Genomic DNA, 14,645 nt, shown 5'->3' on the forward strand with positions numbered 1-14,645 from the left:
TGATATTTAATAGCTGTCAATAAAATAAGCTATTTGTGTAGCACATTATTTTCAAAATATTTCTACCTTTCAAGGAAAATAAGTATTTACATTAATTTTAACTAGGGTGCCTTTTAAAACTAAATTAATATTGTGATGCCCTACTAAGTTGTAATATCATCATTTGTTTTATTTTACAAAACATTATGTAGTGGTATAATAAAACATTTTAAGGCTCTAAGGCCTCTCTGGATGGCATCAGTAGTTAAAGATATCTCAGAGATGTGTATGGATCAAATTGGGAATTAAGTTAGAAGGAGTACATGTGTGCTTCATACCTTATATTACCAAGGCTGGCTATGATACAGTAGCTGTTTTAGGCATTTTCCTTTATTACTCTTTTCTAGCATTTTAATTCCTGGAAGATGGTTTTTTCTCATAGTAGTTTGTTGTAACCTACAGATCATGGAATCATCTGGTGCCCCCTCAGTAACCCTAATAGTAGGCAGTGGTCTCTCATGCTTGGCTTTGATCACCCTCGCAGTTGTCTATGCAGCACTATGGAGGTATGTAATTGATGACATGGTTGAATGGAAATGCACAATTGTTTGGAATTAAATTAGTAGTTCAGGATGCCATTAGATATGTTCTTATCTTCTATACATAGTAAAAGAAGGCATTTTTTAACAAAATAGCTATACAGTGCATGCTGCAATTGATCTATAATAAATCCGATTAGTGTAATTGATTTGCTTGTCTGTCCTGGTCTACTGGTGACGTTATAGTCCATATCTTCTCTCCTCTCTTCAGTATTAATGATATTGCCCTTTCAGTGCAGTAGTCAGACAGCTAATAAACATTTTACAGGATTCCTCCAGAAGTGAATTCTTATATTTGAATTAAGGCTTATGGCCTATTTCCTGACCCACTTCTCCTCTATTTACATTTGAACATGAGGTATCTGTGTAATAAAAACTACATATGAAAGTCACACAAGTTTCAGGATTTTCAAGTTCACAGATGTTCAGACTACTATGCACACTTCAGCTGCATCATTCATTGAAGGGCACAGAATGAAGCAGTATGCCTTCAAAAACATGTTTGGTTGGGACTTTAAGGCACAGTCTAATACTGAACTTGCTTTGCACCTTACAGACCCCTAGGATCATAAATGCAACTGAAAGGCATGGAGGAATTCAATAGGAGGGGGATTTAAAATAGCATGATTAGTTAGTAAGGAAGAAGAGTGAGAAGTATATAAGATAATGAGGGATAGAGTCAACAAGCTGGGGAGAGCTATTTACCCTTTCCCATAATACAAAAACAAGAGGGCACTTAATGAAATTAAAAGACATCAAGCTTAAAAGGATGGAAACTGTAACATTAACCAATGGAATATGCTGCCACACATTATTACTAAAATAAATAGCTTAATTACCAAAATAAATAGCTAAATTTCTCTCTCAGAGAGAGAGGATTAGACATTTTTGTTTAATATAGAAAACCTGGTTATTCCAGCCAGGATAAAATATTGTAAGGATTATCAACCATCACGTCTTAAGGAATTAACATCGAACACCAATCAGTTTCTTGTGACAGACCCTACTGCTCCCCCTGCCCAGCTTCAACCTGTCACATTGTCAGTGGCCCCTTCTTAACCAATTTCCAACTGGGCAGGCCTCTGTGCAGCCAACCAGCCCCACTGAGATTTCAAGATAACCCAAGCTGCAGCAACAGCGCAGCTCAAACAATGACTCACATCGTCGAGGAGTGTCCACTAACCAAATGCAGTGGAGGGTTCTAGAAGCTCTACTTGACCACTAAGAACACTATTGCTTGGCTAATATTCAAATGCTAAATAAATAAATAAGAAATAAACTGAGTATAAGATGGCTTCAGGAAGTGATTCCAAACTCCCCAACTGCAGAATTGGCTGGGTGCATTATGGGGTTCTTGCTGTGTCTTCTGATGTATCTACCATTGTTGGAGACCCGGTATGAGGCTGAACGTATTAGTGGTGGTTCCCAGTAGAAGGGCTTCTAAGCTGGGAAAGGAGGCATAAAAACAGAGTTTGGATGAAACTGACAAAAAAAAATTTAGATTTAGATCAGGAAGTATGTGCTAAAAGTGAGCCCTTTTTAACAGTAGAAATGACCTTTGAAATTCCCAGCATTTGAGTTATTTAAAGCTGGAGTGAACAAAGCTTTCAGGAGTACACTTTAGTCAACAGTCTTGCATTGGCAAAAAGATGAACAGTGGATGTAATAAGGGTTTTCCTTCTCTAACTTTTGTGATTCTTGGTTCTTGTGGGCTTGGTTATGTCATCCTTGAAAATATGTTTATTTAGCAGAAAACCTCTGCAATTTGTCTGGATTAGCAGTGTCTGCTCAAAAGAACTTTGGAATAGTAACATTGCTAGTCAGAAGAAATAAAGTGCATTAGCAAAGCTGTTGAAAGCTTGCACATCATCTGCCTGGCTCAGGGCAATGCTGTGGGCCACTAACTTTCCTGAACACTAAATCTACCCACACGTTGAGTAGTAAAAAACTGTTCTTGTACCACGTTCAAATCTGAGCTTCTTCATAGTTTCAGGGTGTTTGATGTTGGGTCTGCTTCAGATCTGTCTCTAAGAAGGAGTTAGAGTAGTAGTATGTAGGCAAACGCATTAGCCTTTTTGTATTCATCTGCCAAACCACACACAACCTTGGGCATTATACTTTTTTATTTATAGGAGGAATGTTTCTTGGGTTATCTTGTACTCTTTTTATGAAAGGTGTAATTAGACAACTGGGCAGAAAGGGCAATGATTTATTTTCTGTCCAAAGCACAGCACATCAAACTACCCCTCTTCACTGTGCCTTGAAGTGTCAGCTGTGGTTATGCATGTAAGGCCCGACATGGGGTTTAAACCCATGACTTTCTGGCCCACTGGAGAGATAGCATCAACTGAGCTGTACTGACAAAGTAAAAGCTATAAATAAATTGCATAATTTTCATAAAATCTAGGCTCTCACAGCTCCCAGTGATTGGTCTGAAAACCAGACCAATAATACCAGAGGGGTAGCCGTGTTTCTTGAAATAGTCATCATTGTTTTGGTGTGCTTCAGCTTATAAAACATGGTATAGCAAAATGAGGGCATTTACATTTTTAAGAAACCAGTTGATACAGTTATTTTGTTATCCTATAAATTATTTTCCTAATAGACTTGTAAAATGAATAACGTAACAAGAGTTGGCAACAGGGAATATGTAATACTCACTATTATAATTTAATATCTACCAGTACAAAGATCAGCTATCTTTGCTATTTGGTCATATGGAGATGAAGGACTTATTGTATTATCACTTCTGCACACAAATTATTTTGTAAATGTAGTTTAAACTTCAAAATTAATTTATGTTATGATTATCCTAATAATGTAAGTGTTTAAGAATGCACTGCCATGTTATGTCCTACTGTACTGCATCTTAATTCATATTGTGACCGTATCCTTAGCAATGGAGCTATTTCAAATTATGCCAGCTGTGGATCTGCCCCTCTATGAACACTCCCATAGAGGAGCAGACAGCAGAAGAAATTATATTACTATTGAGCTGAATTTATGCAGTCACATTATTATCAATATGATTCATATCAATAATACCAACGGCTTATAATGGAAGCATTGATAGAATCTAGCTTTAATGTCTTGAGATATTCTGAGGGAATTATAAAATATATAATGGAAACAAAAACTTTTCTAACTGGCATGTTATTTTGTATTAGTAGGAGATACCAAACGAGAAATAATGTAATAGTTTAATAGAAAATTCTCTCTTGAAATTCTGGTAACAGAGCTCTTACATTTTAAAATGTCATCCACATTTCTAAGAATTGCATTCAAGTATTTATGGTTGCTTATCTGTTACAATAATATTTTCATTTTCAATGGCTTTAGAACCTTTTTATTCTATATTTATTTGGACAGGTACATCAGATCTGAGAGGTCAATAATTCTAATTAATTTCTGCCTATCTATTATCTCATCAAATATTCTTATACTGGTTGGACAAACTCAGACACATAATAAGGTATGATTGATTATTTTGACTTTGTATTTTAATACCTATCTTTTTGTGTTTAATTTGGATACAAATCCATTCTCACCTAACTAGAGAGTTTTTGGTAAAATATTAACAGACAAAGGAAATTATTTAACGTTTCCTAATTTTTTTCCTCCAAAATCCCTTTTGGTATCATTCCCTTTAGCCATGCTGTGTTCTCTGTGGTAAACTTGTGTGTTTTATAACTAAATTTCAAAGTTGAGATAGTTCAAAGACATAAAACATCAAAAGCACAAATTCTGGCTCATTATAATAGTTGCAATAGGATTGTGTGCTACAATGTTGTGGGGTTTTGTTTTGTTTTTTTTGTCTTTTTATTAATACACTGACACTCAGAAGGCAAGTGTAAATTGCTTGGAAGTTAGAGTACAACTCTTGAAAATGTGCACAAGCAGCTATACTCAGATGCTGTAGCAAGGCTGTATGGGTACCAGATAAATATAGAACTATTAAACCTTTGATTTCTAATGGATATAGAATAGTAATAACCTTGTGCATCTTGTTTATGTACAGTTTGCAGAACCTGGTTTCAGACTGTTAGTGGTTTCAGACTATCTTTATCATATGTAGACACTTCTATGTACTGGGTCATCACAAATCTTGGAGTGATGCTGGGTAGCCTTTCCAAGCAACAAAAAGCAGTTGTTTTAAATTAAATAAAACCGTTCAAATGGTTTAGAAAAACAGAATACTATATTTTTCTACAACAAACCTAAATTTCAGACAGTACTTGCCTTCATCCATCCCCATTACTGTCATTCACTTTTCAAATCAGTGCTTAGGAATTTAGCTGAATATCTCCACTTAGTCAATGACAGGCACATGGCAACATGCTGAAAAATGTACCTCAAAATATATATTTGTACAATAATTCATAATATAATATTGTATAAGTATCTATTTGGTGCTGCAGAAGGAAGTCATGTGAATCTCATTAACTTTAAGAGGAGTTTTGCAGCTAAAGGCCTGACTAAAATTTTTAAAAGTGCACAAGCGATTTAAGACCCCGAGTCCAACTGCAAGTAAGTGGGACTTAGACTCCTAAGTCATTTCAGTGCTTTGGAAAATCTTACTCCAGAACACTAACTGGAAGCATTTTATATTCTACTTTATTATACCGCAAGTTGCATTTAATTGAAAGGAGAGATCCCCAGTAGTTGGCCACTGTTCTCAGAAAAGACTAGGAAGTGACATGGAAAAAAACATGCTCCTTAAAACAGAGGTTGGACCAGAGATTGTGAGCGTTGTAAGGGCTGTGGATCCTAGTTTAGACAGAATCCCTAGCTAAGGGGATGATAATCGCACTCCAGCATGTGCTTGGATCTGGGGAGCCTGGAACCAAGGCAATCTCTAATTCAACTCCTCTGAAAGCCACAGCCCTAGTCATTCCATCAGTAGCCCTCTCATTTTCTGAGTTCCCAAAAAGTGTTTGGATGTTTCCTTGACTTCCTTTTGAGAATAAGAGGTCCTAAGAATGGAGATCTTCTGACACAATTTATGAGAGAAAAAGAGCACATTATGAAGTCTACATTTTAAAGTGTTTTGTGGTCTGAAAAGCTGCTCTAAAAATGGACATTTTTCTATCCATATATTGTCTCTGTAGTCTATATGTTGTCCTTGATACATGCGCAGAACACGCAGTACCTTAAATGGATCAAGGGCAAAATGTGGTTCTCTTTTCCAAGGCCAAAGGTTTCTCTTTTCTTTGTTTACTGATTCAAACTGGTTTTTACTACTGTGTCCACTTCAGAGCTAGTATACTGTAGCTCCAGAAGATCACCATGTGTATGCCATACATCATCAGAAAAGTTGCCAGCTAATGCCATGATTCAGAAAAAATCTTAGGCATGTGCTTAAGTCCCACTGAAATCAGAGTAACTGAAGCATATACTTAACACATGCTGAAAAGCATTTGAGATTTGCTGAATCCTGGGGTCTAAATTCTTCATGGTAGAATTTTTATTTTTGATGTCGATATACAAAAAAAGACCCCACATTTAGATTTCAGTGCCAACAGCTGTGGGCGGCGGGAATCTTAGTTTGCCATGTTAACTGAGAAAATTTGATCTGGAAGAGGCAGAAATAGAAAAAAGATCTGTGTCTTAACCATTGTTTGAGAGGAAAAAACCTTTTGACGTTAGCCTTTTATATGAGTTATATTAATACTATTCCCTGGTAATACAAACAGGATCCAGTTGTGGAGTTATTAAAGGTGTAGGGGCCAAATGCTACAGTTTTTACTCAGGAGAAGGTTTCATTCAAGTCAGCTAGAAATTTCCCTGAATAAGGACTGCAGGGAATTGACTCTTGGAGAATAGGTGTTGCTGCTCTGGTACTTGAGAAGGAAGGCAAGCATTTTAAACATTAAATATAAGAGGACTTGTCTTCATGTTTGTAAAGAGAGAGAGACCTGATTTACCAAGTTTGAATTCTATACTATCCTATTCTCCTTTTGTACCACCACCATCAGCATGGTATCTGATCACCACTAATCGGTATCTGTATACTAATCCCAACACCACAAAGTTTAAGGGTGTTCACATATGATGTTCCATTATATAAACCCACTTGTTCAATTTATTATTGGACTTAGAACTGGATCTGGGTTTAGGATAGGTTTAGATATGGTCAAGGCCAAGTTCTAGTAGTAAATTGGAGCAGTGTGTAAATTAAGCAAAATGAAAATACAGTGATTACAAACAGCATCATGTTGTCCTGGTTTACAGATTGTAGATTTCTCTCTTTGCATTAATCACTTTACAGACCAGTTTTTATTTATTTAAAAATTGTTCCAACTTTAAAAAACTTATACTTCTGTGGGGCTATTTTTGTGCACACTGGCAATTTGTGAATAAAGGAATCATGACTCTTGCACTAAATAAGTACAGATTATTTCTTATTTTTTTATTTACTTTAAACCATAGGTATTCTGTATATTAAAACTAGCAATAGTATTTTAAGGCTGAGTGTATTATTCATGGTTTGACTTTATTTGTGTATGAAGAATTAATGAAGACCAAGTGAGTTTGAAATACTGTACTTTCTCTGTAAAAGTATGTTCTGTCCTTTTTTTCCACTAAAAAAGGGTCATGATATTTCACACAGGCAAAAATGGACAGTGTACTGATAGGGCCATATAAAATTAGTCTAAGTTCTTCAAAGATGCAATAGCTTTTATATTTCAAATACTCAGTGCTTAAAGGCAAAAATTCTTCCCTCTCAAGTATTTCAATTAGAGGGTTCAGACATTAGACCTGAGGTATAGGTCATGGAGCTTTTTCACCTGTTTTAAGATAGAGAGGGGGGAATAAAGGATAATGGCTGTTGGAAGATTTGGGATTGAATAGCTGTTTTCACCAGAAAAGCATTTTTCTTTGTTCTCTTCATAGTGAAAGATATTGTGCAGTTTCTTAAAGGAGACAGGAGAGAATCGGACAGCTAGTCTCAATATGTTTTCCAAAGAAGTTTCCAAATGCAGAAAAATCTTGTTGAAAATTCTCTTAAACCATGCATAAGACATGTAGAGACTCCTGTTCTCTCAAGCACCTGTTTTGAAATAAAGGTTGTTGGAGGCAGAATTTTCAAAAAGGCTATAAAGTTTCTACGATTATGTATCCTGCTTAAATATAATCAGTGTTGCACTTGGAAGGAGATATGAAGCATGTTAATTTATTGAAACATTTTGATACTTCTTTCTGCTTCTTGGTTTCTTTTCTTAGGTAAAACTTGTTCTGTATAAAATATTAGGCATATTAATTTACTTAAACATGGGGATATTTTTAATATGATTAGTGTGCTGAAGATACTCCTTTCAATTCTGATTTAAAACTCATTAATACTGGTATTAAGGGCCTGATTCAGAATCCATTGGAGTCAATAGTAAAGATGCCACATTGCAGAAATAAGCTAATAGGACAAATAGATGTGTGCTTTGTCAAATACTAGGAAGTGTCCCTAAAACCAACACAAACACTGAGTTTTTGCTTGGTGGAGACTACCATTTTGGGGGGGAACTATATTTCAGTGATTTAAAGCCTTGATTATGTCATGTAACTCTTTCCATATAATCTGCTTACTGTTGCTTTCCTTGCCATCAAGAAAAATGGCTGCATTTCTTCACTGCATGGACTTTGTTGCTTGAAACTATAAATCTTGATTATTCTCCAGCTCTAACTTATCAAGTAGCCTTCCCCCTCAATAAGGTTCTGATAGGTATTGTCCTGATTTTTTTTCTAAATTCCCTTTTTAGTTTCTGAATGTGCATGTACCAAAATATCTGGCTTCATTATGAGTTGCATTGCAAATAAAAACACATTAGTCATCTGAGATAAGCAAATACTGTTTTCCTTAGGAAGAAAAAAGTGCTAAACAAACCACAAAAATACATTTTACAGGTGGGGGAAGTTAATTCTTTTCCATCTTACCTGTTTCTATCATGTTTCAGAGTTATCTGACTGCCCTGCATTGGTGCCTCAAAGGGAATCTGCATGGCTTTTGAGAAATAGATGCATTTTCCAGAGTGTATGCGCTTTCCTTCATGCACACTTATCCATTCTGTTAGTTGTGATAGGGTGTATGTATGCCCATAAAGGGAAGATTATATCCTTTAGAGTGAGGTAGACAATCACAGCATGTTTAATTTTCTGTATCCTCTCTAATTGTAGCCTAGGGTTTGTGGTCCTCACTATTGCAGCATTTCGGTGATAATCCCTTATTTACATGGGTTTACAACTCAGCCATAAAGTCTGCTTTGTGTTAAAACTTGGAGCATTATATTGGATGGGTAGTGAGGGGGATTTGAATATACTCTGAGCATCTAAAGTACAAAAAAACCTAATAATCAGTTTGCACAACTGCTTTAGGGCAAAAAATGGCTTAGAAACCAAACCAAACATGCCTAAAGTGTTGCAGATTATTAACCAATTGGGATTAGATCCCTTGACTGGATGAAGCTATCAAGTTACTTCTTTTTACAAAATAGATGCCTTTATGCTCCCCTCCACCCTGACACATGGCCTGAAGCCCATGAAATTGCAAAGCAATGGAAAAAGCCTCAGAAGCAGCAGGAGCCAGTGTAACATGTCCCCTCCTCACTCCCTGAAGTAGCTGGCTGTGTAATTAGAACTCACCAGGGGATTGAGGAATCCTTGTGGAGGGGCAGAACCAGGGAGCAGCACTTTATCTGGCATGATTACCTCAGATATCCATGTGGATATTAATTCTGCTTCTAGCCCATGTTAACTGTTGCACCCTACCTGAAGCCACCTTATAGAAAGGGTTATTGTGGAGGCAGAGGAACCAGTAGCAACACAGCTAAGAAACAGCAGGCAAGAGCTCAAGGGTAGCTGGAACACACACAGTGTGAAAACAACACTGAGGTTGTGTTAGAAAGCAATGAATGAAGAAGGTAATTTACAGTTGAGGAAGTAAACTCGGAGCCTAAACTGGTGACTTCAGTGGAGCATAACCAACTAACTCCAGCTGAGGATCTGGCATAGGTCCTCCCACTCACGTGAACATCAGGAAGCCATTTTAACCCCTTCACTGGTGAGTCTCACCTCTACCTGTGTGTGGAATTTGAATGCAGTGGCTCTCTGAAGGGCTGGTACAGCCATGTTATTGGAATGTGTCTGTGCTCCAAAGACCAGCAAACAGAATGTATTTTGCCTATGTGCTGTGCATTCAGAAGCACAGAACCAATTAACTGCAATGGATCCCACTTAAATGAATACCTGTTAAAGTATTAGGCCTGTTTAAACAATGCTGCTTCCCTATGCCAAACTCTGACAAAACGTGTTAACTTCAGGTGGATTAGCTCTCTACTCTGAGACTTTTATGAGTCTTTCTGGGGAGCAGGCCCTACATTGCTCTCTCCTACCTCAAGATGAGTACACTGCTTGTCACTCCTACTATTGATACCTGCCTCAGAGAAGGTTTGATTTGAAAGCACCAGGCTGTCTCTTTCTGAAAATATATCAACTCTAGCAGTCAGTTTGGGATTCTGTAAACAAATTTGACTTTTAATATTACAAGAAAGATTATATAGAAATTAGAAAGGTGTAAATACTACCAGTGATACTCAGACTCCTGTTATGAGCTCTGGTAAGCTATTCTAAACAACATTACAAAAAAGGGGGGGAAATAGTCTTATTACAGGCATTCTGAAATTTTATAGTGATTTTCCCTTGCATGATTCAGAATCACAATTGCCCCATCATACAGACATTCTATCATACTGCTCCCAATATGTAGTTTCTCTCTCTGTGTCCACTAAGGCCTGTTCTTAATTGCTACTTCTCCTCTGGAAGTCACCCCACAACCCTCAGAATAAATAGCTCATCCCCTCAAACACCTATTTGAGTAGTTTCTGGCAAGCTGTTGATGACTCAAGCTACCTATTTTTTGGCTTCACACATTCTCTCTGTTCCTTTTGGGTTTGTTTATTGGATTCCAGATCAAATTGCAAAGTAGTCAGTGAGAGGTATGAGACTCGTAAAGCCCAGCACAGTTTAAATGCCCATGTGTTTGATTCATACTATCAGATTTTGGGGGGAGGCACTTCTTTCCTAAATAAAAATGGTATAATAGGATTTTTAAGTGCAGATAAGACAGTAACAGACTCCATAGACTCCATTATAATCATAATTATAAATCAGCATTCAAGTATTTGGTGATTTTCATCCTTCTGTGGGAGGCAGCATTTTGCTTGTTAGTCTTCCACTGTGAGCGGCACAGATTACCAGTCCTCATATTACAACAGACACATATAAATCAATTTGTAACACAAACTAAAATGGATATAGAAACACAATACAGCCTTTGGTAAAATAATGCATTGTAAAAGAATAAATTCTGGGCAATAGAAAATGAACATTATAATAAATCTATTATTCAATATTCTTCATTTGTACATATCAAAACATGTTAGGAAAATATAAAGTCCTTTTAGAAGAATATAATTTAAAATCACAAGATGAAAATTTGGTGCAATAGGGTTATCTATTTACTCTACTAGGTTTCTTCTATACTTCCTTAGTGTTCCTCATTGTCTCTATATGTATTCAACAACATATGGTAAGTTTCAACCTTAAATACTGTCAGGTTCATTTTTATTGTCAAAGTTCCTTCCCCACTCTGGACTTTAGGGTACAGATGTGAGAACCTGCATGGACGCTTCTAAGCTTAATTACTAGCTAGATCTGGTATCGCTGCCACCATCCAGAATTTTCAGTGTCTGGATCACTCCCTTTCCCCCCTAAACCTTCCCCTCCCTGTGATAGCCTTGAGGGACTTCACCAATTCCCTGGTGAACACAGATCCAAACCCCTTGGATCTTAAAACAAGGAGAAATTAACCCATCCACCTCCTTTCCCCCTACCAACCCCGGTGAGTCCAGATCCAATCCCTTGGATCTAAAAACAAGGAAAATCATCAGGTATTAAAAGAAAAAGGCTTTTAATTAAAGAAAAGAAAGGTAAAAGAAACCTTGAGAGTATTTAGGCATACAGCTACTCTCACAGACAACGATTTTCAAACAAGAGGGAATGTTCCCCTGGGCAAAAATTTAGTTACACACAAAAAAAAAAAATAATACCAAATACCCAATTTGAAATTCTAACCATTTAATTGCATAAGGACAGATTACAAAGAAAATAAACATAAACCGTATTTATTCCTTCTAAAACTTAACTACTCTGTAAGAGACTGGTTCCTGATCTTTTTCACGTTCCGACTGAAACTGAAAACTCTAAACAACAGAAAAACTTCCCTCCTTCCTTTTGAAACATCTTCTTCCCCCATTGGTCCCTCTGGTCAGGTGTTAGCTAGGCTAGGTGAACTTTTTAACCCTTTACAGGTAAAAGAGGCATTAACCCGTAACCATCTGTTTATGACATTTATAATTTAAAATTTTTGGTTTTCACTCTTCTATCTAAGTAATAGCTTCTTAGGGCCCCAAACTTGCAGTTGTCAATGCATTGAGAATACTCTTACGACAATGACTGTGCAAGTGGGCTGATTACAGACTTAAAAATAATTATTTCCTTGACATATTTTTCCTTTCCTATTTAACAGATCCTATCACCCTTACACACATGAGTAATAAGTAGCAGAGGTTATACATGTATAAGGTTGACCGAATCAGGTCCAAAGATGGATCATATGCCAATATGGCAAGAGATTGTTTACTGGTTTGGTTAGTTATCATGACTTCTGGAAACAGATCTTGCTAGTTAATCAATGTTCCTTTTATTCCTGATTATTTTTTATTTTGCTGCAACAGATTAAAGATATGGGAGTATCATATACATAGTTTGATCCAATCTGAGAAATCCTGAAGTGATCAGTCCAGTCCAGTATCCTGTCTGTGACAATAGCCAGTACCAGCTACTTTAGAGGAAGGCACAAGAAACCTTGTAGCAGGCATTTATGAGATAACCTTCCTTTGTGTTGGAATAGTTGGTTTTATTTATTACATTGGTTAACTTGTGGTACATTGAAGTCAAAGTGATATTTAGGGTCTGAAGGAAATTTTCCACCAAATGATAACCCTTTGCTGGAGGTCCAGTTTAGGGTCTAAATGACTTGAAAATGTCTGTGTTTTGATTTATTCCTCTTCCGCTGTTTTTATCAGAATTTAGATTAAGTAAACTTTTATGGGTAAATAATTATGTGCAGTTGTGCAACTGAATAGAAAATTGTCCTAGGAATAATTGTGAAAGAAAAACTGTAAAGTTAAAGTTAAGAAGCACTGCCTTGGAGTATAATCATGGCCTTTCTTAATGAATGGAATGGTGAGACTTTTCAGAACCCTGCAGGGAAACTTACATTTTTGTAATAAAAAAGGCCTCCAGCTGTTAAAACTGATATATTTCTGCAGTGTCAGAAAGTTCAGCCTGCACTAGCTTTGTGGGTTTTAAAAACAGGTGAAAAAACATTTTAATATCTCTTTGTTCTGGAGAAAATTGAAGTGTATCTGGAAGAAAGAGTCCAGCAGTTGGAAGAAAGTGTGAATAAGATTGGCACAAAATGTTTTACCACCAGTCAGTGATTACGTAACTGGGAATCATTAGAAGAACTGCATGTAATTTATGATGTGTCTTTGTATTTCATAACTATCACATCTCAGAAACATACTGTAGTTGTTAAATAATTTGTTTAAGGAAGAAAATCTAAGTGGATTTATTATTCCTTAAATTCCATTTTAAGTTAGGTAAGGGCTTAGAATGAAAATTGTATCCTTAATAAGCTTAGCTGAGACATACAGGACAACAATTCCCAATATGTCAGAACCTACTGCTGCTGAAACTTGGGTTTTAAAAAGATGAGATTAATTTTATTATCTGTTATTTGCATTGAAATTTTATACTTCTTGTATGTAAGAGGGCTCTCAAGTCTCTGTCTTTTACTGCATATCCTCTTATGTCATGTCAATCAGAATTCAGACTTGAGTGTTACCAATTTAATTACCACTATAAAATCTTCATTTTGGTACTTCTTAGCTTTTAAAGTAAATACAGAATAGTAATAATGTGCCACTGAACCGAGTAATCTCACAAGGCCTAGCAATTGCGCCACAATGGACAACAAAGTGATTTTTGCTACAAATCATAGCCTTAGACCTCAATATTAGGGACAGCATTAATGCTGTACACAAACTGGTCACAGCACTCACTTGCTCATTATTTTCACAATACCTGTACCCCCAATGACCAATTTGCAAGAGCTCAGAAACTGAGCAAGTGTCTTTTTCCATCACTCCATCAGCATATTAAATTTTCCTTTGATTTTAGCAACAAGGTTGTACTATCTTGATATAGCCATAGGATTGCTGAAAAGCAATCGAAATGTATTTCAACCAGATTTTTAAACCCTAGAGAGAAAAATGAATGCAATTCCATAAATATCTTAACAATATATATGCCTTCATTAAACAATAGTCACTAAACAATTTTCTATTATGTATTAATAAAACAGACATTTTTAATGCTAGCAAATGTTCCCTAGCTGAAGACAGGAAGCTTTCTTGTGTATCTTCAGTAAGCAGAAGTTATTAACCCATTCGTTTCTAGGAAGACATCTGTTAGAACAGGCTCATTATTTTCAAAGAAGTGGCATTAGCTGGATGTGAAGCCTCCCAAAAACTGTATAGTTCTGCTGTGAAATGTATGTTGTCTGGCAAAGTGACCTCCTGAATTTCCTACTGTCAGCAATATGTGACCTGGACACATTGTGGCTGAATGGTCACAAAAGTCAGTACATTGATGCATCATTTGGATGGTGACAATGTCTTTTCAAGAATAACTAGAAGGCTGGGTGACTCTACTGAAGTTTTTAAAGGTAGGTGAGTGTGTGTGATAAGTCAGGAAGAGCCAAAGAAGCTCTGGGGGACAGAGGCTAGCATTTCCTGTGTTTGTATGATGCTATTTCCTGTCTGTGACCTGGTTCGCCTCTCAATGCTATGCAATATTAAAGTTAAAAAATAATAATTCAAGAAACCCCAAAGCCATAAGGGTTCTGCTAATTCTCAGCTAGTAGAGCTTCTTTTCCTCATTAAATTATCA

General features: G+C 36.4%; 1 protein-coding gene across 8 annotated transcripts in view; it reads left to right on the plus strand.

Annotated features, from left to right (window-relative positions):
* Positions 1–14,645, plus strand: part of ADGRB3 (adhesion G protein-coupled receptor B3) — a 643,293-nt gene that overhangs the window by 531,555 nt on the left and 97,093 nt on the right. For all 8 annotated transcript variants that reach the window (XM_075063748.1, XM_075063744.1, XM_075063743.1 and 5 more), the window contains 2 exons: positions 442–545; positions 3,948–4,050. In XM_075063748.1, the coding sequence (XP_074919849.1) occupies positions 442–545; positions 3,948–4,050 (207 nt within the window). The remainder of the gene's footprint in view (positions 1–441; positions 546–3,947; positions 4,051–14,645) is intronic.

Source organism: Chelonoidis abingdonii, chromosome 3, assembly GCF_003597395.2.
Source record: "Chelonoidis abingdonii isolate Lonesome George chromosome 3, CheloAbing_2.0, whole genome shotgun sequence".
In the NCBI taxonomy this organism is placed as follows: Eukaryota; Metazoa; Chordata; order Testudines; family Testudinidae; genus Chelonoidis; species Chelonoidis abingdonii.